The sequence below is a fragment of the Cotesia glomerata genome, linkage group LG4 (genome assembly GCF_020080835.1).
Source record: "Cotesia glomerata isolate CgM1 linkage group LG4, MPM_Cglom_v2.3, whole genome shotgun sequence".
In the NCBI taxonomy this organism is placed as follows: Eukaryota; Metazoa; Arthropoda; class Insecta; order Hymenoptera; family Braconidae; genus Cotesia; species Cotesia glomerata.
This window is the reverse complement of record NC_058161.1, coordinates 16488761-16515080: the sequence shown is the minus strand read 5'-3', so window position 1 is coordinate 16515080 and position 26320 is coordinate 16488761. Positions and strand designations below refer to the sequence as shown.

Genomic DNA, 26320 nt, shown 5'->3' with positions numbered 1-26320 from the left:
TAGAGAAATCGCATGTTTAATTTTATAATTTTTTGAAAAGTTTATTTAAAGTTATTAATACAAAAGGAAAAAAGCTTTTTTAACATAAAAATATAAAATTATTATTTAATAAAATAAATGTTAAGTTTAGTAGAGAAGTAGCATGTTATTTAATTTTATAAACACTAAAAATTAAAAAAATTAGTAGATTAAAATTTCTGCGCTCATGTTTGAGCACACACTCTGCTCATTGCACAAACTCACAAAATCTTTTTTTTTTCTTATTTTTTGTCATATTTATTATCAATAAATAATCAACATGTGCTTAATTTAATTGTTTTTAAAAAGTTTAATTAAATTTATTAAGAAAAAAAAATATTTAAATAAGTTATTTGTCGAGGTACATTTTTAAAAAAACCAAATTAATTTTTTTTAATTCAAATTTTCGCGGGGCAGTGACGTAGTACTGTATCCGGTTTTTGGCGCCATCTTACAGAGAGTTTAAAAACTAAATCCTTTTTTATGATTGTCATCTAAAATAAATAAATAAAACGGCTATTTTTTTTATTATTATTATACAAGTTATATTTTTGGTAAAATAAATCAATAAATTTAAAAATAAAAAATAATTTAGCCAATAAAATAATTTATAAAAAATAATTATTAAAAACCGCGGACAGGTAAAAATTGTCCGATATTCAACAATATTAGCCATATTTTCTATTTATTTTAGATTATTTATCAATAATAAAAAAAAAAAACAATTTTTTCTTGTACAGACAATATTTATTACATAACTTAAAAATCTTAAAAAATCTACTGGGTGGGAGTAAAAGAAAGATTAATAGGCGCCATCTGGTTCCCAGGAGTAGCAGGAGTCCTCTGATTGTCATCAGCGAGATCGGTCTCGTTCATATCTTCAATAACGACCATATCCTCGACAGTGATCCTCTTCTGAGCGATAGTCCTCAGCAGAGCCTTGGCTTCCTCCTTGGTCTCATCAAACTGAAGACACTTCTGAGCATAGTGATTCGCCTGGTCGAGCTGATCCTTCTTCAAGTGATACTGAGTCAGGAACTTGTAAGCATGACTGAGTTCACTCCTGTCCGCATTCCTGAACTCGTCCATGACAAAGTCAGTGTAAGCCGCAGCAGCATGTTCCTCTTCATTCAAGTTTTCATACAAAGTCGCCAATTTAATCAGCGCCATGCCTTCAATATCTCCAACATTGCAAGCCTTGTAGTAGCACTTGAGGGCATCCTGGATCTTGTCCTGTTTCTCATAAGCTTCTCCAAGCGCGAGGATCATCCTGCTGTCATGGGGCCTGAGCCTCTGGGCATGCTTGTAGTAATACAGCCCATAAAACGGCATCTTGAGGATCTCATAGGTCTGACCAAGGCCGTACCAGGCCCGGTAGTCCTTTCTGTTGACCTCAATCGCCTGGCGGTAGCTATGGATAGCTCCGTTGGTGTTCTTAAGCTCCATGAACTCATGACCTAGCAGGGTCCAAGCGGACAGGTACTGAGGATTGAGCTTAAGCGCCCTGTGGAAGTACATCACCGCTTTCTGGTGGTCGGAACGTAAACTATAATAGTTACCCACGATACAGCAGGTCTCCAACCTGTACTTGTCGATAGAGGTCGCTCTGTGTGCTAGGTAGGCGAGCTCGACTCGCATCTCCTTGACGTAGAGCAGGTTGGAGTAAGTGTCCATGTTGTCGAGGCAATAGGGATCGTCCTTGATGATCTTCTTGAAGGTCTCTATCGCCTTTTCGGCGTCTCTTTTGTAATGAATCGCAATTGCGATCTGAGCCAGGATGTACCCGTTCTTCTGGAAGCCCATCCCCTGGAGCTCGTAGTACAGCGCGAGACCTTCGTCCAGCAGCTGGAGCTCCAGGTACATGTGGGCCATGAAGAACTTCTTGATCCAGTGGTCAGGAAGGATCAGGTTCTCCAGCTTCTCCCGGTCCCCGATCAACGGGGACAGCTCCAGCCAGCTTCCCCAGTGCATCGGGTAGTCGTGGATCGACTTCACCAGGATGTCGATAGCTTCCCGGGTCAGCATCAGCTTTTTTAAGGTCACTCCGTAGAGGTACAGCCCGAACCCGTCCAGGTTGTTGGATAAATGCTCGTTACGCAGGTCTGAGCACAGCGCCTTAAGGTCCTCGTTCTTCAGCGGGTCGGGAGGTACGTCTGTCATGTCGTCCATTTTCTTCTTCTCTGTTGATAAGTACCGGGAGTAGAAGTACAGGAACTTGGACTTTGGGGATGTTCCTGATTTTATGAAGTGAGCTGCCCGATCGTACTCTTTTAGGTCGAAGTAGCTTTTTGCGAGGATGTAAGTGTCTTCTTCTAGGGAAGTTTCCACTAGTTGAAGCTCCTGGGTGCTGTCCAGCGGTGGGGGAACCTTTTTTAGAGAAAAGTTTAACTCCGCCAGCCATTTTGTTGTGTGTAGTAACCCGCGCTGGTAACAGTCGGTTATTGCCAGTAAAATGTCTTTCTTAACCTGCCCTACGTCTAGTTTTAGCACTGACTCCTCCATTTTGAAGGTATCTTTTAAATATAAGCTTGTAGTTTTTATTTTTAGGGTCTTAATTAAGTTTTTTATTTTAACAACATTAATATTAGTTATTTAGTAATTAAAAATTATAAATACCGGTTAGTTTGGTGATGTTTTGATGGAGACTGCTTTGTTTACTTCGAAAGATCACTGTGGCGCTGGTGGAAATTTTAGGAACTTAGTTGGGGATTTTGGTAAGTAGTTTTTATTTTTTGACGCTAGATGGCGCCTCAAGACGGTTCTTTTGTTAGGAATGACATTGATAAAAAATATAAAATTTTTTTTTTAACAGAAATTTTTTAATTTTTAATATTTTTAAATAGAAAATTAGAATTATGTTAAAGAAGAAAGGAAGAATTTTACTTAAAAAATTTTAAGGCGGGTTTAAATGTAAAATTTAAGTGAAATTATTTTTACCTATTTTTTTATTTTTTTTTAATTGAAAATTAGCAATTGAATATAAAATTTAAGAATTTTAAATGTAAGCTTAAATTATAAAGAAAACTTTTATTTTTTTTTTTTTTGGATACCAATTGATAAAATTTTATTTTAATTAGAAGTTATTGTTTGATGGTAATGTGCGCTTATTTTTTTTTTAATAATAATAAAAAAAATTCTTACATGTCAGTATCATTAATAAATTCAATTCATTTTTTAAATAACAGAAAAATTTATGTTTAAATCTGTGGAAAAAATTAAAAAAAAATTTTTTTTAATTTCTAATTTTTGACAAAAATTAAATTTACATATTTTTTTTATTAAAAAAAATTACTAATGTCAAAAACTAAACTTACAACAATTTTAAATAAATTCAATATTTTCAATTTTTATACCTAAAAATTTAAAATATTTAAGTTCTTTTAGTAAAGTCAAAAAATAAAATAAAAATTTTTTTTTTCATTTACCTTTTCATATGAATTTTTTTTTTTTTTTAAGGTCTAGTATAAAAAAAAATTTTTTTTCAATTTTTCTCACAGATTTAAGCATAAATTTACATTTTCAAGTTAATTGTATAAAAAAAAAACTTTTTATACTTCCTTTTGACATTAGTAACGCAAAATAATAATACTGAAATTTTTAGTGACAATTTTTATAACTTTTTCAATAACTTAATTATCATAAAAAAAATTATTTAAAAAAATTCGATAGTAAAAATTTTTCTATACAATAATTTGTTACAAAAAAACTAAAAAATTTTCATCTATTAATTTCAGTATTACCAGTAAATATTATTTTGCAAAATAATCTAAATTAAATTTAATATTAAAAAAAAAATGTTAAACGCCCTTTTGACAAATATTAATACTGAAATTTTTGGTGACAATTTTAATAATTTTTTTAACAGCTTAATTATTATAAAAAACGAATTGTTACAAAAAAAATTTTGTCTATTAATTTCAGAATTATTAATAAAAATTACTCTGGATTAAAAAAATCTAAATTAAATTAATTTATCAATTGAATTTAATTAAATATAAAAAAAAAAAAATTGTTTTTACAATAATTTCCAACTGAAAATTTTTTACTTGAAGTAAAAGATCCAGTTATTGACACTCGCAATTTTATTCTAATTAAAAAAATAAAATGTTCTCAAAAAATTAATAATTAAAAAATGATATTTATTAATTTATTAAAGTTGATTTGTTTTTTTTTTAATAAAAATAAAATTGCAAGTGTCAATAACTAGGCCAGTGCCAATAACTGGGTCTATTACTAAAAAAAAAAAAAATAAAGCACACATTGCCACCCTGGAACCTAAAAAAAGAGAATTTAATTACTCTTCTCAGGAGGCTTGGACCAGTCGACACTTAAGATCAAGTGGTCATAACCGTATCCATTCAAGTGATTGATCGCTCTAGCAGCCTCGGACTTAAACTTGAAATGAACATATGCAAAGCCCTTGCACAAGTTGGTTTGTCGGTCCTTAGCCAAGTATAGTTTCTGGACAATACCAAAAGGCTTGACCAGTTCCTCGAGATCAGCTTCGTTGGTGCTCTCAGAGAGGTTGGAGATCCTGATGGCAGTGGTGTCGTCTCTGCGCTGCATCTGCATGCTATCTCCGCGTTTGTTTCCTCCATCGCGCATGCTCGGGGGAACATACTTGCTTCCAGTCTTTCCGGCTTCGGCAGCAGCGCCGGGAATCCCCGGGGGACCTGCGGGCTTCTTGTCGTCCGGGACCTTTCCGCCGGCGAGGACAGTGTCTTTGTAGGGACACTTGGAGGTCCAGTGCTCTCCGGAGCAGTTCCTGCACTTGACGATCCCCTTGTCGCCCATGCTCTTCAGCTTGTCCAGCGAGTCCTCTTCCATCTTGTTCTCTTCCTCTTTGGAAGAGATGAACTGCATGAAGACATCTTCTGCGCCGACGGTGGTCGCCGGGTTTGGACCCGGCCTGTCGTTCACTGAGTCACCGAATTTCGGCCAGTTTTTCCTCACCGCGATTGTCTTAGAGACGATTCGCTTCTCGATTTTGTACGTACGGACTACTTTTACTTTCTTGTTGTCTTCATTTAATTTGTACTCCGTCAGGATCTTCATCCCGTTGAGGTACTGCTCTGATGGAGGTGGCAATGAGTCTCCTTCTTCCTCTACTTCGTCAGCCCAGCTGGATTTTACGTCGTAAGCCACCGGCATTTCTGAAAAATTTTGGAAATTTTAGTATTTTATTAATTAAAATTTAATAAAATTCATCAAAATGAATTAAAATTAATAATTTGTCTAAAAATAATATTTTTAATTAGTTTTTTGGTCATTTCTAATTAGTTTTTTGCTCATTCAAAAAAGTGATAATTTAATTTTTTTTTAATTTTAAATAATTTTTGTTTGGAAAATTTTAGAGAAATTTGATTCAAAAATTTTAGTATTATAAATAATAATAATAATAATAATAATAATAATAATAATAATAATAATAATAATAATAATAAATTATTTTTATGACTTAAAAAAAATTAATTAGAAAATATTTTTCTAATAATAGATTCTAAACTATTTATTTTAATTATCAAGTTCCATGGAAGGATTTTTAAATATGTTGAAAAAATTAAAAGTTTAACTTTTTGACAAATAATTTTTGATTTTTAATTTTTAAAGAAATGTGATTTAAAAATTTTAGTATTATAATTATTCATTATTTTAATGACTTAAAAAAATTATTCAGAAAATATTTTTATAATATTAGATTATTAGTTATTTATTTGAATTAATAAGTTCTATGGAAATATTTTTTAATTAAAATTTTTATAAAAATTAAATTTAAAAATAATAATTATTTAAAATATTCATGCATTAAAAAAATTAATTAGAAAATTTTATTATGACATTAGAATTTTAATTATTGAGTTGCATGAAAAAGCTTTTTTTGATTGTTGAAAAAATTTAATTCTTTAGCTTGAATATTTTTTAGTTTGAAATTTTGATAGAAATAATTAAAAAAATTTAGTTATTAAATTATTCATAATTTTTATAACTTAAACATTGTCAAAGAAAACTATAAGTGCAATTTTTTTAACAAATTAATGGTGAAAAAATTTCAATTAAAAATTGTAAAAAAAACTATTGTGTAATTTTTTTTTAACAAATTAATGGCAAAAAAAATTATAAATAAATTTGATACTTAGAAATTATAAATGCAATTAAAAAAAAATTATTTTCTATCTGATCAATTTTTTAAATAAAATACTGAAAAATGATAGCCACAAAATATTTTTAAAAAATTTTATATGAATACATTTTTAAAAAATTTTTTCTTAGTACCTAAATTTTATAAAAAAAAATTGTAAACAATTAATTTAAAAAAATTTTTTAACAATTTTGTTTCTAAAAAAAAAAAAAAAAAAAAAAAAATAAATAAAATTTTGACATTTAGAAAGAAGTCAATTCTTACCTAAAATTTTAGATGAAATAATTGATAAAATTAATAATTAATTAAAAAATCTTGTCATGAAATGTCAACCACTGTATTTAAAAAAAAATATGTTTATCATAAAATAACTTTTCAAATTAAAACTCTAAAATTTTTTTCTCCGAAGAAAAAAAACAAAGTTAATGTAATTAAGTAATTTAATTGATAATATTTATTAGATTAATTTTTATATTCTATAAAATATAAAAATTCCACGTGACATGTTTGGTATAGAGGTTACAACAGTACGCTATCAATAAAAACTAATTATCATAAAATTAAGAACTATTATAAGCCTAAAAGATGGAATAAATAAAAGTACTTACTTATTATTGAATGTGTGTTACTATTATTTTATATGTAAATAATAACAAGTGGATAATATTTATAATAATTTTGTGACACTAAATATCCAGGTCGGAAAAATTTGTGAGCTAATGAATAATGCGAAATGGAAGACCGCAAGTTTGCAGTTCAGTATTTTGAGACTAGATGGCGATGACGTCTGAAAAAAAAAAAATAAATAGTTTATTAATTTCAATGCAAGATGGCAGAACTGTCTTAAAATAAAACTTACAGAGTGCGCGTGCGCTTGCAACAAGAAAAATGAGCGCCAATAATTCAAAAAACTATTTTTCTCCTCGACGGAGGCGGAAAGCGGCATTTTCATTTAGCGCAGCGGGCGGAAAATTAACGCTTTCCGCCCGGAGGGGAGAAAAATTTCTTTTTCATCATTTTTATTCACGTGTGTACTTAATCTTAAATTGTTTATTCCAGTTCAGTAATTATTGTGTTAAATAATATTGAAAAATATTGTAGCAATTCTAAAGTTTCTCTAATAAAAGGGTTATTTTCTCACTATACAATTAGAGAAGCAAAATAGATATGGAAATTCATTGTTTATTTTTACAATTTTATTTTATTTTTAAAGCAAATTATTTATTTACAATACATACGTTGAGCCGTGAAAACATGTGAAAATTTGGAATTTCAAAACCATTGGAAATTTTATTTTGTTTAAGAAATTTTTTTTTCTAGTAGAAATTTTTTTTTTTTTTTTTTAATTAATTTTATTTTAATTTACAAGCATGTATACCATTAAAGATTAAAAAAATATCAACTACCACAACTGATTAATTTAATAATAATAATAATGATAAATATTATTGCACTGAAAAAACAGTTTGTTTGGCTCAAATGCGCAGATTTATTTGAAATAAATTAAAAATATATATTTAATGTTAACAAATTTCTTTTATTCAAATATATTGTTGTATAGCCCCGAATTGGCTATAGTAAATTTATTGTTCTTTTAATTCGCCCGTTGGAACGCGGTAGGGTTCAACTCGCAGTAAATAGATTAAGGCGGGAGAATAGATTTAAATTTGAATAATTTAAATAAATTATATAAATATTCAATGAATTTAAAACGCTCAGATTTTTTTAGTTTAATTTAGATTTGCCTTGCGCGCAAATCTATTATTTATTATTCGATAGGTTACAAAATAAAAAGTACCGACAATAATTTCGAAAAAGAAAAATTTGCGTAGTGTACTACAGTCTTGCTTTTTGATAAGTGTCTTCTTGTTCCTTGATTTTCGACTCCCCTGGTTGAGATGTTCGTACCTTTGGAGTGGGAGAGTCTCAGAGGGTAGTGAGGGTAGTTGCGTGCGCCTCTGTGACTCCTGTCTTCGGCAAGCATCCCTTCTCGAGTTGGCAAAAATGGGACTATGTTGCGATGACGTCACGGCGACTCGACATTCTCACACTATATGCAACCCGCATGGATGCTTGGTTTTTATGACCTAGTCTTGAGTACTCGAGCAATCCCTTTTTTAAGCGAACGTTTTGGAAAATAAGTTACTTAGGGGATTATGATAATAAAAAGAGTAATAAAAAGTTTGGAAAATCCAAAAGTGCACGCCTCATAACGCTCATTCATTTTTAAAAAAAAAATAAATTGTGTAACTGATAAAAAAAAGAAAATTATAATTAAGTAATTTCTTACAGAGTATTTTTTTTTTTTTTTTTAATATCAGCGCCCTTTTTTCTTGTTATATGCGCACGCAGTCTAAAAAAATCTAGCTTTATCAAGTGGCGCCATAGTTTTCACGTGACAAATAAGAAAAATTCGTTTGTCTTTGTACGGTTATATCGTAATAAATTTTAATAAAAATTCAATTTAAAAAAAAAATACGTTAACTAGGCTACTGATATGAAATACGGACCCAGTTCATCGCATTTGTAAACTAATAAAAAAGGTCTGGTCTTGAAATATCAATTTGTTCGGGAGTAATCATTGGTACATCCAAAATGGGGTGACATCCGGACGTCCACGTAAAATTTTTTTCAAAACGTTTTTTTTTTCAAAATAGCAACATGAAATGATTTTAGAAAGTAAAAGATGGTTTAATTTAAGTGTTTTCTCCGTGTACATCTACTTATATTATTGTATAAATGTAATATGGTTGTGATAGAGACATTTAAAGATCACAAAATTGCTTGACCTTGCCCGGGAAAAAAGGTTTATAATTTTTTAAAGACTCTTATTTTTCTTACCGATACTATTACAAATAAAATACATATATTTTAAATCTTCCTGGGTTTTTCCCGCTGTCATTTATTGCAGCCATCTTTTTCATATGTAATTCTATATTAATATATAGAGAGCGTTGTGATCAATCCTTTCGGGTTCACAACACTTTGAATCAAATACTACCTCGTTTTGGTTTATTTAACTGAATCGACTCATTTATTTCATTTAAATAAAGATTTGTTAACTATTAACAAATCTCACTTTAAGTAAATTACGCTTGGTGTCGCTACGGTCGCCACTGTTATTTCTCGACGTGATTTGTAAAAAATAAATAATGAAAATTAACTCAGTTTACAAATGTATTTTGTTTAATTTTTGTAGAAATAAATAAAATAAAAAAAAATATATATATGGACTCTGTTATGCAATAGTGTGTTAAGTACATAGGATTTCCATAGCACTTAACACATTAATGCATAACAGTGTCCATATATGCTTAGACAAATATGTATTGAAATAGTTAACTATAATAGACATTAATAATTATGATGCTGAAGTTAGCAGACAGCTGTCAATTTTTTTAATTTTTATTACAGATGATCAACGATAAAAAACATATTTTAATGCACTTGTAATTTTTTTTTTAATTTTTAGACGTGGAACTTTTTAATTAAAATTTTTTCGTGATAATTTTATTATTATAAAAGTCCTAAAAATTGACAGATGTCTGTTAATTTATGAAAATTAAGTTAGCCGTCATCTAAAAATTTTTAGAATTTTTTTTATTGAAAAAATTGTTACAAAAGAAATTTTTTTAAAAAACTTCATTCGTAAAAAACTTGAAAAATTATAAGTGCAATTTTAAAAAAATATTTTCCAGATCTAATATAATAAATCAAAAAAAAAAATTAAAAACGTCGACTAACTTTATAGTATTATTGTTAATTTCAGTATAATTAATAATTTCAAAAGAATTGCCCATTTAACCCCAAACGTTTGATATGTCTACTTTTACTACTTTCCGAACCTAAAACTAAAAATCATCGCTTTGAGTATATTCAAACATACCATTTATTTATAGTTAACAAATCTGATTTGGTTGAAATATATCATTGTTAGCACCAAAGAAATATTTGTTAACTATAAACAAATCTGGATTTTATTCAAATAAACTGTAACTTTGTCTCAAATAAATCAATTTATTTGTATCAAATAAACATCTCTTGTGATATTTAAATAAGAGATTTATCCACAGATTCGGTAGAATCTGGCGCCAAGTTTCGTTCAAATCCGTTGTAAACGGAGCGCCAGACTACCGATCCACAGATTCGGTAGAATCTGGCGCCAAGTTCCGTTCAAATCCGTTGTAAACGGAGCGCCAGACTACCGAGTGTGTTTACCGTAAGCAGAACGGTATTTCGAGGTTGCAAAATTTTATTTAATTCTACGGTACTTTTTGTTCCTAAATTTTATATTATAACAGTAATTCATACTTTATTTTACTGATATTAGTTCATTATATTCAATTATGACAATTAATCTACTTGAAATTATTAAATTTTATCAACGTAAACTATAGCAAGCTCAAAAATTTCGATCCTGACTTTTTTTCGATGTAAAAAGTGACATGCCACAGACTAAATAATTTGAGAATGCATGGTAATCCTCCAATAGATGGGAAACTACAGTTAAAAAAATAAATCTCACAGCTTGCATCTATACCCGCCAGGGTGCGCTGGAATTATTTTTACATAAACTGTAGCTTCAAGGGGATAGTTTGCTATAAAAAATGCAGCTAACGCGAGATTTAAGTTGGTACCAATTGTAAATTTTTATTATAATTACAAAAAATACTAAAATCTGAACAAAAACAGTTTCACTGTAAAAAAATCGTGCCAAGTCCACGTTCATAAGACTATTAAGAAAAAAGAAATTTTTTTTTTCTTTACAAAAAGATATAAAATAAAAAAATTAAAAAATCCAAGTAACCGATATGATTGTATAAGATTTTCGGAAATTAAAAAAAATTTTGTTGTAAATTTAAAAATTAAAAAAAAAATTTTGGAACGTACTTGGTGTGCGTCATTGTGTATTTCAATTTTATTAAAATCCTAGTAAATAGATTTTACGAATTTCATTAAAAGTAATAGTATATTACACACCTAGGGAAGTAAAGTAAGAAATGTCTCAGATCACATGTAATTGTCGGCCGAGGCGAAGCCGAGGTTGACAAACATGTGATCTGAGGCTTTCTTATTTACTTCCCGTGGAGTGTATACTATTTTTTTGCTCGACGAAGGCGGAAAGCGGCAACTTTGTTTAGCGCAGCGGGACGAAAGTTGCCACTTTCCGCCCGGAGGGCAAAAAAATATTTTGCAATCACGCACACTAAATACGTTCTAAAATTTTTTTTTTAATTTTTAAATTTACAACAAAATTTTTTTTAATTTCCGAAAATCTTATACAATCATATCGGTTACTTGGATTTTTTAATTTTTTTAATTTATATCTTTTTGTAAAGAAAAAAAAAATTTCTTTTTTCTTAATAGTCTTATGAACGTGGACTTGGCACTATTTTTTTACAGTGAAACTGTTTTTGTTCAGATTTATAGTTAACGAGCCTCATTTCATTTAAATGAACTGTTTTCTCAGTGTACTGATAACTTTTTTATCAATTTATATATTATAAAAAAAGAATCATTTAATCAAAAAAAAAAAAAAAAAAAAAATAAATTAAGTTAAAAATAATTAATTAAATACCACAGTTGTGTGAAAAAAAATTACTCCAATATTATTAGGCATCATTCCTATAATATTATGGGAACTATTCCTATATATATTATGGGAATCATGCCGATATTACAGTTATAATTATAGGTATCATTCCTATAATTATAGGAATCATTCCCATAATTATAGTAACATTTCCCAAAAATTATGGGTACAATTCCCATAATTTAAGTAATCGCTCCTAAAATGGTATAGGAAAATATTTCATTAAAATTATAGGAATGATTTCCACATTGTTCTCTCCGTGTATATAACTGAGCGATACTTAAAGTGAATAGAGGTGAAAATTAATATAAAAAAAACTGAGCAGGGTTGATGGTGACTACTGTTATATTCGAGTACAGTTTTAACTGTTTAGAGTTCTATGTGAATATGAGTGTTATTTAGTAAAGTTGAATTAATTCAATTGACATAGAAATTTAAACGAATCAAATTGTATCTGAATAAAAATGAATTAGAATCAAAATGTATCTGAGTAAATATGTCCTTACACGCTGTGAGTAGAGATTTTATGAGCAGGCCTGTAACACAGCCGAGTTTTTATTAGATCTCAAAAATTTCATTAGATTTTCAAAAAATAAAAATAAAAAAAAAAATTTTTTTCAAATTTTTTCTTAATAAGTTTCGAAAAATTTGACTAATCAACTTTAGACTTCAGAGATACTTTTTGAAACTTAAAAAACCGAACGACGCATTCAAAAGTTATAGCCACTTAAAAATTTCTAAATAATCGTTTTTTTCATAAAACTTTTGAATTTTTAAGCTCAAAATTCTCAAGAATAAAACACTTGGAAAATTTTCGAGCGTTTCAACCTCGAAAAAAGCGGGAAGTTCCAGCTTTGATTAAACAAAAGCGTGTATTTAAAATGAGTCAAAAGTATTTGGGGGTATTCAATAGGATTAAAAATTAAATCCTTTTCAAATGCTTCTTAATCTTTTTGTTTAATCTGGGAGAGATGGCCTGCCGGTCAACCGCTTTTTAGATTTTTTTTTCTTAAAAAATAAATGAGCGTTATGAGGCGTGCACTTTTGGATTTTCCAAACTTTATATGGACTACATTTTAATAACTATTTTTCTGTTATTGTGTTAAACAAAACATTATTAGGTGACTGAAAGTTTGTTATGGACGATATCTCAGATAGCTTATCTAGGAAAATCCTTAATACTTGATCAAAAGACCCGGGATCGATACCCGGTCCAGGTTATTCAAATTATTAGATCTTGTTCTTTGAGTTAAAGTAAATCAAGATGACTACACTGAAAAAAAAAAATCTTGACTGGAGTATAAATTTTCTTGACTCAAGAAAATATTAAGGAAGGTTGAAAATCTCTTGAATGAAGTCAAAGTTTCTTGGGCCAAGAAAATTTTCTTGAGTCAAGAAAATTTTTTCTTGCTCCAAAATAATTTTCGTTTTCCTTAAAATTTTCTTAGCACAAGAAATTCGTTTTTTGTGTGTATTAAGACCATATTTAACTAAAAATAATTTAAATAACTATCAATTGTTCAATATAATGAATAATTTTAGGTGTAAGAACTTCGATTAAATAGAGGTGATAACTTTACTCAAATTACGGAACTGCATGTTCTTCAAACAGAAATTAAAGCTATCAAGTTACGTAATACAATAACTGATAGTTATTTCTATCCAGCTTAGAAGATCGATGGTTAGTATAATACAATAAAACATAAAAAATCACGTTCCCGGAATATATACAAGCGTTTACGAAATAATGTAACTGCTCGTATGTCTTCATCTCCAAGGTATAATAAGTTGAACCTTTCGACATATTATAAATAAAAGTCAATAAAATAATAGAGTTAATATTTTCGTTCGTCGAAAACAGACTCACTGAAAGTCTAAGCTATCATTTTCTATAGCCTATCTTCACCGGACATTTCGTAATTGCAGGTTAGCGATGTTCGATTTTCCTTTCGCAAGCAGAAGCTGCAACAGAAGAAAGGATTTAGAGACTTTATTATTTATTCAATATTAAATGACACTTTTCCAACAGTGAATTTCGTAAAATGACTAAGCTGGTATTATTTAACCTTCCGTGTCTTAATATTTTATTATATGTCTCTATTTCTATCAATATATTTCTTCGATCTGACGTTGCCCTAGCAAATATTTTGCTTAGTCTCAAAAGAAACTTCATCAAGTCTACATGGAGGTTCTTCCTGACAGTTTTTTAGTACTCAAGCTCTTTGCTGGTTGGGTGCCGCTTCGATGGAGCTTAACTTTAAAAGAAAAAATTTACAATTTATACACACTAATAATTGAAATGATATTAGTTACTTTTTGCATTTCATGTATCGTTGATTTGTTCGTAACGAAGAATATTGATGAAATTGTTCACGCTATGTCCATGGCATTTACGATAATGACTGTCTTTGCCAAGTTGACTCTTATGACTGTTAAACGCAATGCCATTTTACATATTTTTCAGTTATTACAAAGTGATACTTGCATAATAAAATCCGATGAAGAAGCTCACATACAATTGGGATATGACAAGAGAGTCAAGTTTGTATATAATATTAATTACTGTTAATATAATAAATTATTATAACCCTAGTGAAAAAAAAAAATTGAAAACGATCGATAATGTTAATTCTCTTCACAAGAGAAGAAATTCTAAAGTGTTTAAAATATTAAGAATTCAAGTTTCGTTATTTCCAAATCTTTCTAATTAGGGATATTTAAAATTTTTTGGTTTGTCGCCTTTGCAAATTATATAATTACTAGCTGTTACCCGCCCGCTTCGCTGGGCGCTTTATAGAATTGCATTTTTAGATCTAGACTTGAAATTTAATTAGAGTATTGTTTTGACTTTCACAGATTCCAAATGAGTATTGAAAGTTTTAGTTAATGTCATTGCAAGTCTCATAAGTAAAGTTGAAGTCTGTCTAGCTTCAAGTGCGAAGAATTTTTTTGTCATTTAAAATTTTCTCAGCGACATCAATTTTTCATAGAAAATAAACTTAACATGTTTTTTACATACCCAGTGTTTGGAAAATGCATTCATTTTAATCAGTAACATTCCCTCGATCCCGTAATAAGAACAATTTATAAGTTATGTAATCAGCAAAAATAACATGTATGTAAAATTCTAAGTTCGTTGACCGAATTACTACATATAATGTTAAGTTTTGGAAACCTTACAATGACTTTTTTCCCGCTGGTAAAGAAAAGTTTGTTGCAAGGAAATTTTTAGCAAATGTTATTGAAACTCAATAGACAGGGTCTAAATTTTATGTTTAAAAAAGTCCTAGTTGATAAACAACAACATTTTCAGTAGATTTCATAGATATCTAACTATTTTAATTCTTGAAACCAATTTTACCATAACCAAACATACGATCAGCATATAAATATAAATTTTCAACACTTAGTTCCCCGAGAAAAAATGTTTCTATATAATTATATATAATTGTATATAATCATATATGATTATATATGGAATCACATATATAATTATATACAATTATATATGATCATACATGGTTATATATGGAATTGTATATGAGGTTATATATAATCATATAAAATTATATATGACTATATATGGAGCAATATACAACCATACAGGATTATATATAGTTCCATATACAATTACATATAAGTATATAGAATTATATATAATCATACATGATTATATATGGAATTGTATATGAGGTTATATATAATCATATATAATTATATATGACTATGTATGGAGCAATATACAACCATGCAGGATTATATATAGTTCCATATACAATTATATATAAGTATGTAGAATTATATATAATCATACATGATTATATATGGAATTGTATATGAGGTTATATATAATCATATATGACTATATATGGAGCAATATACAGCCATGCAAGATTGTATATAGTCCCATATATAATTATATATAAGTATATATAATCATATATGCTTATATATAATTAACAGACATAAAAATTGTTTCTTTGAAAAAAAATTTTTTTTTGGTAATCACAAAAAGTGTAAAATGATGTTTTTAATTACGTTTAAATAATTCTGAAACACAAAATTTGTCACATTTCCTATGAGATGTTTTGGTCTGCTCTGCTATTACCTAATAGTAAAATCATTATTTATTTTATTATTTAAATAAGTGTTATATTATAATGAAATTCGGTAAAATAAATAAATTATGAATAATGACTATCCAAATATATATTAAAATCAATTTTTATATTCCATTTATGATAAACTCATATGATACATTATGTAGATCATAGAATCATTATTATCTAAGACAGCAGCACAGCAGACAGACACTTCAAGACGCACGGAGATCACCAAAGTTAAGCAGCATTGAGCAGGGTTAATAGTTGGATGGGTGACCGCTGGTGTTATAGCTATAAAATTATAACTAGATATTTTTTTTTTGCATTTTAATTGGTTACACAGAATTGCGTAGGACCATATTAAATATTCTATCCATAAAATTAACCCAATAATTAATTAGATGTAATAAGTATATAATTAAATATCGTTATATATAATTAGATATGATTATATTTGGCCATTTTTCATATATAATCATATATAACCAATTTATATATAAATATATATATTTATATATAAATATTTTTTCTCGGGTCACCAGACATAATTAGCTTCTTCCTTTAACTTTTTTTTTTTAAATGACGTGAAATCAATCAAATATTAAGGTTATGTAATAAAAACAAAAGAAAATCGTATTAAAAACAAATGAATGAAAAATGAGTCTTTTGTTTTTATTAGCGGGAAAAAATGTATATAAAAATTAATCGTAAAAAAAATGAGAAAGGGTTGATAAAATCCAAAAATAAGTAGCCTATAACCATATATGAAAAATTCTGCGTCGAAAGGTAGCAGTCCCATCCCGATAGCTTCAGTAGTTTTGACGTCAACTTTTATCAAAGGAACCCTATTTCGTTATATATGTATATTTTCCACCCACGCATTCGCCCACGCGTAGGTATATATGGAACTAAATTCTCAAAAAAGTAACGTAATAAAAATTATTTCCTTTTATGCCGATAAAAAAAACAAATAAATTAAAGAAAAATGCTCGTCTTTTGTTTTTATGGGCGGGAAAAATGTTTATCTAAGTTAAATAGAAATAAAATGGTGAAGGATTGATGGAATTCGAAAAATAAGTAGCCTATAACCATCTACAATTCATTCCGCGTCGAATGGTCCTAGTCCCATGTCAATATGTTCAGTAGTTTTTGCGTGATTGACGGTCTACGAAACCCACTTTCATTATGTATGTATAGATATATATTAAAAGCCATAATTGAAAAATATGAATTTTTTTTCGTGAACACCCCCGCAACCCCCCTTGTGGGTGGAATTTCGTGAAATCCGTTCTTAGCTGACCTCTACTTGGCAAAAGGAATATTCCTGCCAAATTTCAAGTCTCTAGGTCTTATAGTTCCAGAGATATCGTGATGAGTGACTATCTATATCTATAGAAAGTCTCCTATATATATATAGATTAAATTCGTAAGAAGAAATATGAATTTTATAACCTAGAAAATTTTTATTGTTCGAGCACAGGAATGTAACGAAACAGTATGGAGGATTAGTATGTGCCGCTGTTATAGCTATATCAGGTGCTTCAGTGATAGAAAACGTTCCAACCAGAACTCTTCCTATCAGCGGATGGTTCCCCTATCAACACTCAAACAGCACCGGATATTGGGTCGCATATTTTCATCAAATTATCGCCCTTTCTTATGGTGGTATGATTGGATCATCGTTTGACATTATCGTCTTTGGTATAATGATACAAAATTCCAGCCAGTTGAGAATTTTGAAGCACCGACTTGAAAATTTTGCCGAAATAATAACCCAGCATCGGCAACACCAGAACATAACAAAATCACATTTTTCTATCAGGTCATTGGAGCGCAAAATATTGGAGAAGCTTATCAATCATCACCAAGTCATCATTCAGTTGAGTTGTAAATTAATATTAATATTTGACAGTTATAGTTCTAGTAGCAATTTTGGTCGAGTCTTGGGCAAGTGATGAAGTATCTGTATACAGGTTTTTACAATTTTTGGACAAGAAATTTACGGCAGATAATTCTTGAAGAATCATTCCAGACATTTGATCAAGATTTTTGGGCGAGACTGTGAGTAGTATGGGGCACATCCTGAGAGACTTGTCTAGCCCCACTCCTCCACCCTGGCGCCAGTGTTTTCCTTTCCCCCTCTATTGGGACAGGGGTTTTCCCATCCTTTCCAGTGGATCAAGGGAATTCCCTACTGTAGTGAGATGGGTCCTTGCAGGTTTATCCAAATATGGGTATGACACACTTGTATTGGCATGGGGTGAACAACCTGGGGGGTATTGGGAGACGTAAATAGATTTTTCGTTTTTTTTTTTATACATCTGGTGTGTCTCGGTAGGTGTGTGACGGAGGTCTAGGATTGTTGAGATTTTCTTGTTTATCCTCCCTTGGTTTTATGTACATACAAATTATGTATTTTGTAACAGGTCTTAACTATATGTTATCACAGAATTTTCTGACTAAGTTACAGCTTAAAAAAAAGGGGGGGGGGGTTGAGTATTCTGTAATATTTTCAGTAGATTTGAAACTAAGTTTTTTTCAAAACACATTCAGTTTTTAACTTCTGATTACGATGGATCCCAATGGTTTAGGTGACTCCTTTGAGGATCAATGGTTTGGTGAAAATGTTTTACCTGAAATTTTGCCTGATTTAAATAATTATTTACCTGATATTGATGGTATAATTTGATAACTAGACTTTGTAAAATAATTACGTTTGCAAAATTTCTGATTTATTTTTAATTGAATTTTCATTTTTAAAAAGGTTATCTTCCCATTGAAGATCCAGTATTGTATGGTGGTAGACAAACAGAAAACGATAGTGATGACCAGGCTGTTATGCAATGGTTAGAATCAAATGAACTTTCCAAAAGCTTGCCCGTTTTGAATAACTAAAAATATAAAATTAAAAATAAATCAGAAATTTTGTGAACGTAATTATTTTAAAAAGTCTAGTTATCAGATCGACGTTCTAATTAGCAAATTGTCTAACTCCATTTCAGAGAATGTTTCATTTGTACGAAAGAAACAATTAGCTCAAAATTTATTATCACTTTAAAAAACCATTTAATATTATTAATATCTAATAAAGGTATAATATTTTGGTTTGAATCATTCAAATAATTTATAATTGGACTATTGCTACATCAAAATGTTAAAAAATCACCCTCTAAAAAATAAGGAGTTAGACCATTTGCTAATTAGAACGTCGAGATTATTCATATATTCACTTACCATCAATATCAGGTAAATAATTATTTAAATCAGGGAAAATTTTAGGTAAGACATTTTCACCAAACCATTGATCCTCAAAGGAGTCACCTAAACCGTTGGGATCCATCGTAATCAGAAGTTAAAAACTGAATGTGCTTTGAAAAAACCTTAGTTTCAAATCTACTGAAAATATTACAGAACACTCAACCCCTCACCCTTTTCAAGCTGTAACTTAGTCAGAAAATCCTGTGATAACATATACTTAAAACCTGTTACAAAATACATAATTTGTATGTACATAAAACCAAGGGAGGATAAACAAGAAAATCTCAACAACCTTAGACCTCCGTCACACACCTACCCAGATACACCAGATGTAAAAAAAAATTGGAAAAATCTATTTATGTCTCCCAATACCCCCCAGGTTATTCACCCCATGACAAGACAAGTGTGTCTTACCCATATTTGGAAAAACCTGCAAGGACCCATCTCACTACAGTAGGGTATTCCCTTGATCCACTGGAAAGGATGGGAAAACCCCTGTCCCAATGGAGGGGAAAGGAAAACACTGGCGCCAGGGTGGAGGAGTGAGGCTAGACAAGTCTCTCAGGATGTGCCCCATACTACTATTGTGGCCAGAATTCATCCAAAAAATAGTCAGAAATAGTGGAGTTCTCCACCACCACTTTTTGAGACTCAGTTGTCATGGCAGAAGTTCTCATTCTTATTTCAGTACAAGAACAATGCGCACTGTTAGTTTTTTTCGTTTTTCACGAAAGTATGGGTGAAACTTCTTTACTAACAATCTGGACAAATTCTGGCTACAGACTTGTCACTAAACTTGACCAAGTATTGCTCCAGATTCTGTATTAAAGTCTTGTCCAAGTCTGTCGTCAGATCTGGACAAATAATCTTGATTAATTGTCTGGCTCAAGAATGGTCCAATTCTGTTTCCAAGGCTTGGTCACCTATCTGGCGAAAGAATCTTGTGCAAAACCATAATGTTACCTGGGAGAATATAACTGCCTAATTTTTATAACTGTGTACATCAAGTTTAACATTCTATCATAATTTGTTCAACAGGTACTCACACCTATCCAATGATGTCTTCTCACCAGTTATTTTTCTTCAATATACTTTGAGCTCGCTGATACTCTGTATGTGCGTTCAATCATTGACCAAACTGGCTTTCATGGGTCCCGAGTTTGTGTTTTTATTAGTTTTTCTTGGGTGTATGCTGATGGAAATATATTTTTACTGTTGGTATGGCAACGAAGTTATGTTGGAGGTTAAGTATTTTCAATTGTACATTTATTTGAGTATGCTCTTATTAAGAATGACTTAATACTGATCATTGGTTTAGAGCATGGATTTAAGTATTTCGATTTACAAAATGAACTGGTACTTTTTGACTAATGAAAGCAAGAAAGATCTCCTTATAATGAAAACGAGGACTCTTAAGCCAATAAAGTACACTAGCGGTACGTTAATTGAACTTTCGTTGGATTCTTTTACTAATGTTGGTATTTTATTGTTTTACTTAAGGCACCCATTAAGGTGGTTTAAGTAGTCGCAATCCAAAGTTAAATTGAAATCTTTCTTGTTTTTTAACTTCTCATTATAGAAATGCATAATTTTCAAAAAATCGGAAATTTATTGACTTTAACTCAATTTTTGAAAAACGAAGAGCTCAAAAATTCGGAATATATATTTTCTCGAAAAGTTCCATGGAGAGCCTGCAGGGTCAACCGTTTTCCAGATTTTTTTTCTAAAAGTCCACATAAGTACAATCTTGTTGATAAATTACAAAAATTTCTATCGAGTTTATATGATTTGGCTACAAAACTACCTTAAGATTAAGTATAATCAAACCCTCTATTCATATGTTATAATTTATTGAACTTTTCAGCTTGTTAAATTTTCGTACTCAGTATACAATCTTCTTCATCAAAGAAGTTCCAGTAATTTACAGTCTGCAAGGGATCCATGAAGTAGTAAATTGTTATAGACATATGAGTAGTAGAAAATTACAAGAAGGTTGAAGTAAAAACATCTATATAATTAGTCAAGCTTAGCCGGAATTTCTCCATATTGTTGATAAAGAAGTTTGACCTGAACTTGCCCAAAAAACAAAAAAGACTAAGTAGTTTCTATGAAATCTACTAAAAACCACAAATTATATCATTGTATAAAAATATAAGAGATGGAAAATGAATGTATAATAATTACATCAAATCATTTCAATAAGACTCAATACCAATTCGAATTGCACGCCTCATAACGTGAAGCGGTTGAGGTAGTACTTTACTCCCGACCTGTTAAGGTTAAGTAAATTTGTGATCTTCAAATGCCTCTATCACAACCATATTGCACTTAAACAATAATATGAGTAGATGTACACCGAGAATACACTTCAATTTATCAGTCTTATATTTTATAAAAATTAATTAATTTTGCTACGTTGAGAAAAAAAAAACCTTTCGAAAAAAATTTTACGTGGACGTCCAGATGTCTGTACGCTGATTTTATATGTAATCACGACAACTACCGAAAAAATTGATGTATCAAGACCGGGCTTTTTTGATTAGTTCTAGAATTCAATTAAGTGGTGCCGTATTTCATATCATTAGCCTAGCTTGCGCAATTTTTGTAACTTCCCGCTAAGAAAATCGAAGATTTTCAAAAATCGGGAAGTTATTGGTTTCACCCCGTTTTTCGAAAATCGAGTTTTCATCGGATCTTAACGTTTTAATGTCCTAGGAAGTTTCCCTGACTATTCCCGCGATGGTGTGTGTGTTTTTTTTTTTTTTTTTTTTTTTGTAGGGGGGGAATCCTTTTTACGGATTCTAGGCATAGCTGTTTGGCCTGGATATGTGGCGACTCGACGCAGCGTCATACTAACTCGACACTAACGCCCCTACCCACTAAACCCTAAACCCCTTTTCCTTCTTTCCTCTAATCCCTCATGGAAACCGCCGTCAGGCATTACTTCGTGAAGGGAGGATCTAGCTACTGCTCTTCCTTCTGGTGGCTAAGGTGTTAACTATCTTCCTTCTATCTTCTGCTATTTGCTCTTTTTCTTTCGGTGGAACGCAAGTCTTTAAGGACTTCTGTTGCAAACGTGTTGGTAGCGTTCCAGGCAGCTTCTGATGACAACATTGCTTCTACTAGTGAATCTGGTTGCATTCTCTGGTTCAGGATCCTCTCCAGTTCTTCACGCTGTGGATCGAAACGAGGACATACAAAGAAGACGTGCTCCGCGTCTTCAGCAGCTCCTGGGCAGGACGGGCACTCCGAAGAGTCATCGTGCTTAAAGCGGTGTAGATACTCTCGAAAACACCCATGTCCCGACAACATCTGCGTAAGATAGTAATTGACCTCACCGTGATTCCGGTTAAGCCAAATGTCGACCCGAGGTATGAGACGGTGCGTCCACCTACCCTTCTCTGCAGCATCCCATTGTAGTTGCCATCGGCCTATGCTCTTCTGCCGTTCTTCAATTCTAAGTTCTTCCGGGCTCAGTGCAGTTGACCTTTTTCGTTGGTAAAGGGCCCGTCTTTCCTCTGCTAGAACTCTAAGAGGTAGGGTTCCAGCCATGACGCACACTGCTTCTTCTGATATAGTGCGGAAGGCACTAGCTACTCGTAGGGCACTCAGTCGGTATATTGGTCCAGCTTTTCTCCATGATTCTTGGGTTTCCAGTGCATCAGCCCAAATGGATATTCCGTAAGTGAGCACTGATGTGACTACTGATGACAATAGTAGCCTCCTGCTCTGCATTGGGCCTCCGATGTTAGGCATCAGCCGTGCGAGACTAGCCCTCACTACTGACGCTTTGGCACTGACATGTTCCACCTGCTGTTTGAAGTTGAGTCGTGCATCCAGCATCACTCCCAGATAACGGATAAATGGTTGTGATGTGATTTCTCGGTCACCGACATTAATCTTAATTGTTTCAACTTCTTTTCGGCTGGTAATAAGCACTGCTTCGGTCTTCTGCTTGGCATGGTGTGTGTGTGTGTGTGTGTGTGTGTGTGTGTGTGTGTGTGTGTGTGTGTGTGTTTACGTACGTGAACCTCTTATAACTTTCGAACGGCTTGACCAATTTAAACGAGACTGACGGTAGTCGAAAGAATTCCTTTGCCCCTATATATTTTTCACTATTTAAGGTAGTTCGGGCGGGTAGATTTCGAGAAATCTCAAAAATAAAATTTTTTAAAAATAGTTTTTTTTTTAATAACTTTTAATCTGCTGAATCAATCGATTGCAAGAACTAATCAGCTCTTAAGCTCAAAAAACCGCATCGATTGCCGTCAACGTGATTAAAATCGGTTAGTTACACGGAAAAAAAGTGGCTTTAAAGTCTCATCAGGTGATACAAAAATTGTATCACTTGTAAAGTCAACAGAGGTGATGCTAAATTTACGCCACCCGGTGATACAATTTTTGTATCTAATGAATTTTAAATGGGACTAACTTGACGGTAATATTCGTGACCTCAAACCTTCCCTAGCGGTATCGACGACTCAGAGTAAACTGGGAGTTTACGCGGAGTTACTATGGAGTATACTCCCTCTTGGAGTTTAATCGGGGTATAAGCGGAGTTTACGCGGAGTTTTAGAGGTGTATGCAAGGAGTATTGTGTGCAGTTACGACACGGAGTCACAAAAGTGTATTATTGGAGTTTTCGAGAAGTTTTTGACGAGTTTTTTCGGAGTCGCTATGGAGTTTTCCTCGCGTTTTTGTCGAATATTTTCGGAGTTGCAGTGGAGTTTTTTTGGCGTTTTCGTCGAGTTTTGTTGAGTATTTTCGGAGTTTCTAGGGAGTTTTTGTCGAGTTTTTTTCAATGTTTTGCGGAGCTTTATAAGAGTTTCGCTGGTGTTTTTTCGGAGTTTTGGTAGTGTTATTGTGGAGTTTACTCGCAATTAATAATACTTCACGGCATGAAAATTAATTTCACAAAGATGACTATAAATAAATCATTTTTCAATTACGGTGTACTCTTTATTAATTAATTTATTTATTTACAAGTTGAAATATATTTATCTACATAGAATATGTTATTTAATAAATATATTATGAAGTTTATAAGTAAAATATATGATATATAAAAAATATGACATCATAAAGAAATTGTCAAAAGTTTACAGTTGTTACACTGAATCAATATTATCATAACTAAAATTAGAATTTTATCAATACATAAAGCGATTCAAAACTTTTTCGGTTTCCGTAAGATAGACAGTGTTGTTTATTACTTGGTGGGTCTTATTATGTGACTAAATAGTTAATACTGATAATGTCTAAGATAGCTTGATCCGATTGATCCCTTGGCTAGAAATCAAATAGTCCGGGTTCGAGTCCCGGTCTGTACGAATTATTTTTTTCGGTTTTTCATTCATTATCCATCAAAAACTCCGATGAAACTCGCAAAATACTCTTGGAAAGCTCCACAAAAGCTCGGTAACGACGCTGACTAAACTCGACAGAAAACCCGTAAAAACACTGATAAAACTCGGGGAAAACTTCATGAGAACACCAGCAAAATTCCAACCAAACTCCGTAACGATCTCAATTAAACACCTATTAACCACTATCGTCTTTATGTGTCACAACTGCACACAATACTCCGAGTTTACTCCCCATATGCGCTGACTATACTCCGTCGTTACGCTGAGTTTCGGACGAGTTTCTACAGAGTTTTATCGGTGGCACTGAAACCGCTAGGGTTGAAATAAATTGTTCAAGACAATATTCTTTTAGCATTGAACAAATTCTTAATTAATAAAAAAATACATTCGACACAAAACATCAACAACAAATATAACCTATACAATATTCAGGCGCATGCGTGTAGCGCATTCATAATTTACTTCACTATGATGTGGAATCTACATCACGGTGATACAATATTTGTATCACCTCAAACCAAAACTAACGCCACTCTTACAATCGGATTTTTATATCATTAGTAATACAATTTTTAAATCATCTTTTTTTTTTCCGTGTAGTTCGTGAGAAATCGTGAACGAAAAATTTGGGAAAAAGTGTTTTTTTTTTACATAACTCCGACATTTCTTCCTGGATTGTCTTTGATTTCAGAGGACAATTCTTAGATCTTAAAAATCCACGTCGATCGCCGCCAATAACGTGAAAGTCTATTTATTGGTTCGAGAGAAATCGTTGACGAAAAATTTGGGAACAAGTGAAAATTGCGAACTGCGTGTAAATCGGTTGATTCATTCAAAAGTAAGGTAAAAGCCCCAATTATTGACGGGGGTCTAAATATTGATACCCTAAATTATCTGTAAATATATTAAATTATCTGTAATAAGAATAACGATCAAATAAATTTTTATTAAATCCTAATTAATTAAAAAATTGAAAAAAAATCACTTTCAGTTGAAAATATTAAATATTAATTATTTAAAAAAAATAAAGTTACCACCAGTTCATCAAATCAGCTTACGAGCGTCTATTTTCTTAACAACTTTGGTTAGAAAAGCATTTTTTTTAACTGCCGAGTTTAAATTAATTTTTTCATGTAATTATATGACCTATTTTTTTTTTAATTAACAGTACATGAAATATTTATAAAATTGAATAATCGAAATTAATTGTATGCTTTATAATATTTAAATAATGGGAGTTAATAACTAGTTCATAATTTTTATGGTGAATCCCATATTGACAGCCAGTCAACAGCGCTATGACGCCTTTTTTTTTAAGTATAAAATACGTTACGCGATTATATACAAGGCTTTTAACTGTCAAATAACTCGGCGTGTTTTGGTGTTAAATAAGTTTTTGAATAAATTGTTATATTTTTAATAATAATTAATCATTCATAGAAATTATTATTAATTAACTTTAATAATATTGATTACTTTATATCAAGTTTTGATAAATAAAAATATAACCAAATGATTCGACGCATGCGCAGTAGGGGCGTCAATAATTGGGGTTACGGTAAGTCAATATTTAGATCAATCAGTTTTTTAACCCGTCAATAATTGGTGTATCCAGATTATCTATTTAATTATTTAAAATTAATTAGTAAATATCACTGATTATCATTTTAAAAAAAGAAATTGATTAATTAAAACATTACTTAAGACATTACCACAAACACAATTCAACGATATTTATATTTGATTGCTTAAAAAAAATCAAATCATAACTTTGTCTCTTATAGCGTCAATAATTGGGGTATTACCTTAATTGGAGTTTGAAAATTTTAAGAATACTGTTTTA

The 26320-nt window shown here is 30.9% G+C and overlaps 3 protein-coding genes and 1 long non-coding RNA gene across 5 annotated transcripts; 2 read left to right on the top strand and 2 right to left on the bottom strand.

The window, feature by feature from the left end:
- Positions 1-746: 746 nt before the first annotated feature.
- On the bottom strand, positions 747-2791 carry LOC123263337 (cell division cycle protein 23 homolog). Its single transcript, XM_044726000.1, has one exon. The coding sequence runs from the start codon at positions 2518-2520 to the stop codon at positions 796-798; it is 1725 nt and encodes a 574-aa protein (XP_044581935.1). The 5' UTR covers positions 2521-2791; the 3' UTR covers positions 747-795.
- A 1460-nt stretch (positions 2792-4251) lies between these two features.
- LOC123263689 (eukaryotic translation initiation factor 3 subunit G-like) lies at positions 4252-6915 on the bottom strand. 2 transcript variants are annotated; one of them, XM_044726631.1, is made up of 2 exons: positions 6766-6915; positions 4252-5171 (listed from the first exon to the last, which is right to left on the bottom strand). In XM_044726631.1, the coding sequence occupies exon 2, from the start codon at positions 5167-5169 to the stop codon at positions 4309-4311; it is 861 nt and encodes a 286-aa protein (XP_044582566.1). In that variant the 5' UTR covers positions 5170-5171; positions 6766-6915; the 3' UTR covers positions 4252-4308. The 2 variants fall into 2 exon arrangements, with proteins under 2 accessions (XP_044582566.1, XP_044582567.1); XM_044726632.1 differs by having other exon boundaries at positions 6770-6894.
- A 1650-nt stretch (positions 6916-8565) lies between these two features.
- LOC123263772 lies at positions 8566-25264 on the top strand. Its single transcript, XR_006509223.1, has 3 exons — positions 8566-8576; positions 10231-10235; positions 25078-25264. It is a non-coding gene; the product is annotated as an uncharacterized LOC123263772 (long non-coding RNA).
- LOC123263771 (odorant receptor 46a-like) lies at positions 13829-21268 on the top strand. The gene is made up of 5 exons (XM_044726741.1): positions 13829-14291; positions 17334-17732; positions 20150-20354; positions 20430-20585; positions 20976-21268. The coding sequence occupies exons 1-5, from the start codon at positions 13933-13935 to the stop codon at positions 21054-21056; spliced, it is 1200 nt and encodes a 399-aa protein (XP_044582676.1). The 5' UTR covers positions 13829-13932; the 3' UTR covers positions 21057-21268.
- Positions 25265-26320: the final 1056 nt, after the last annotated feature.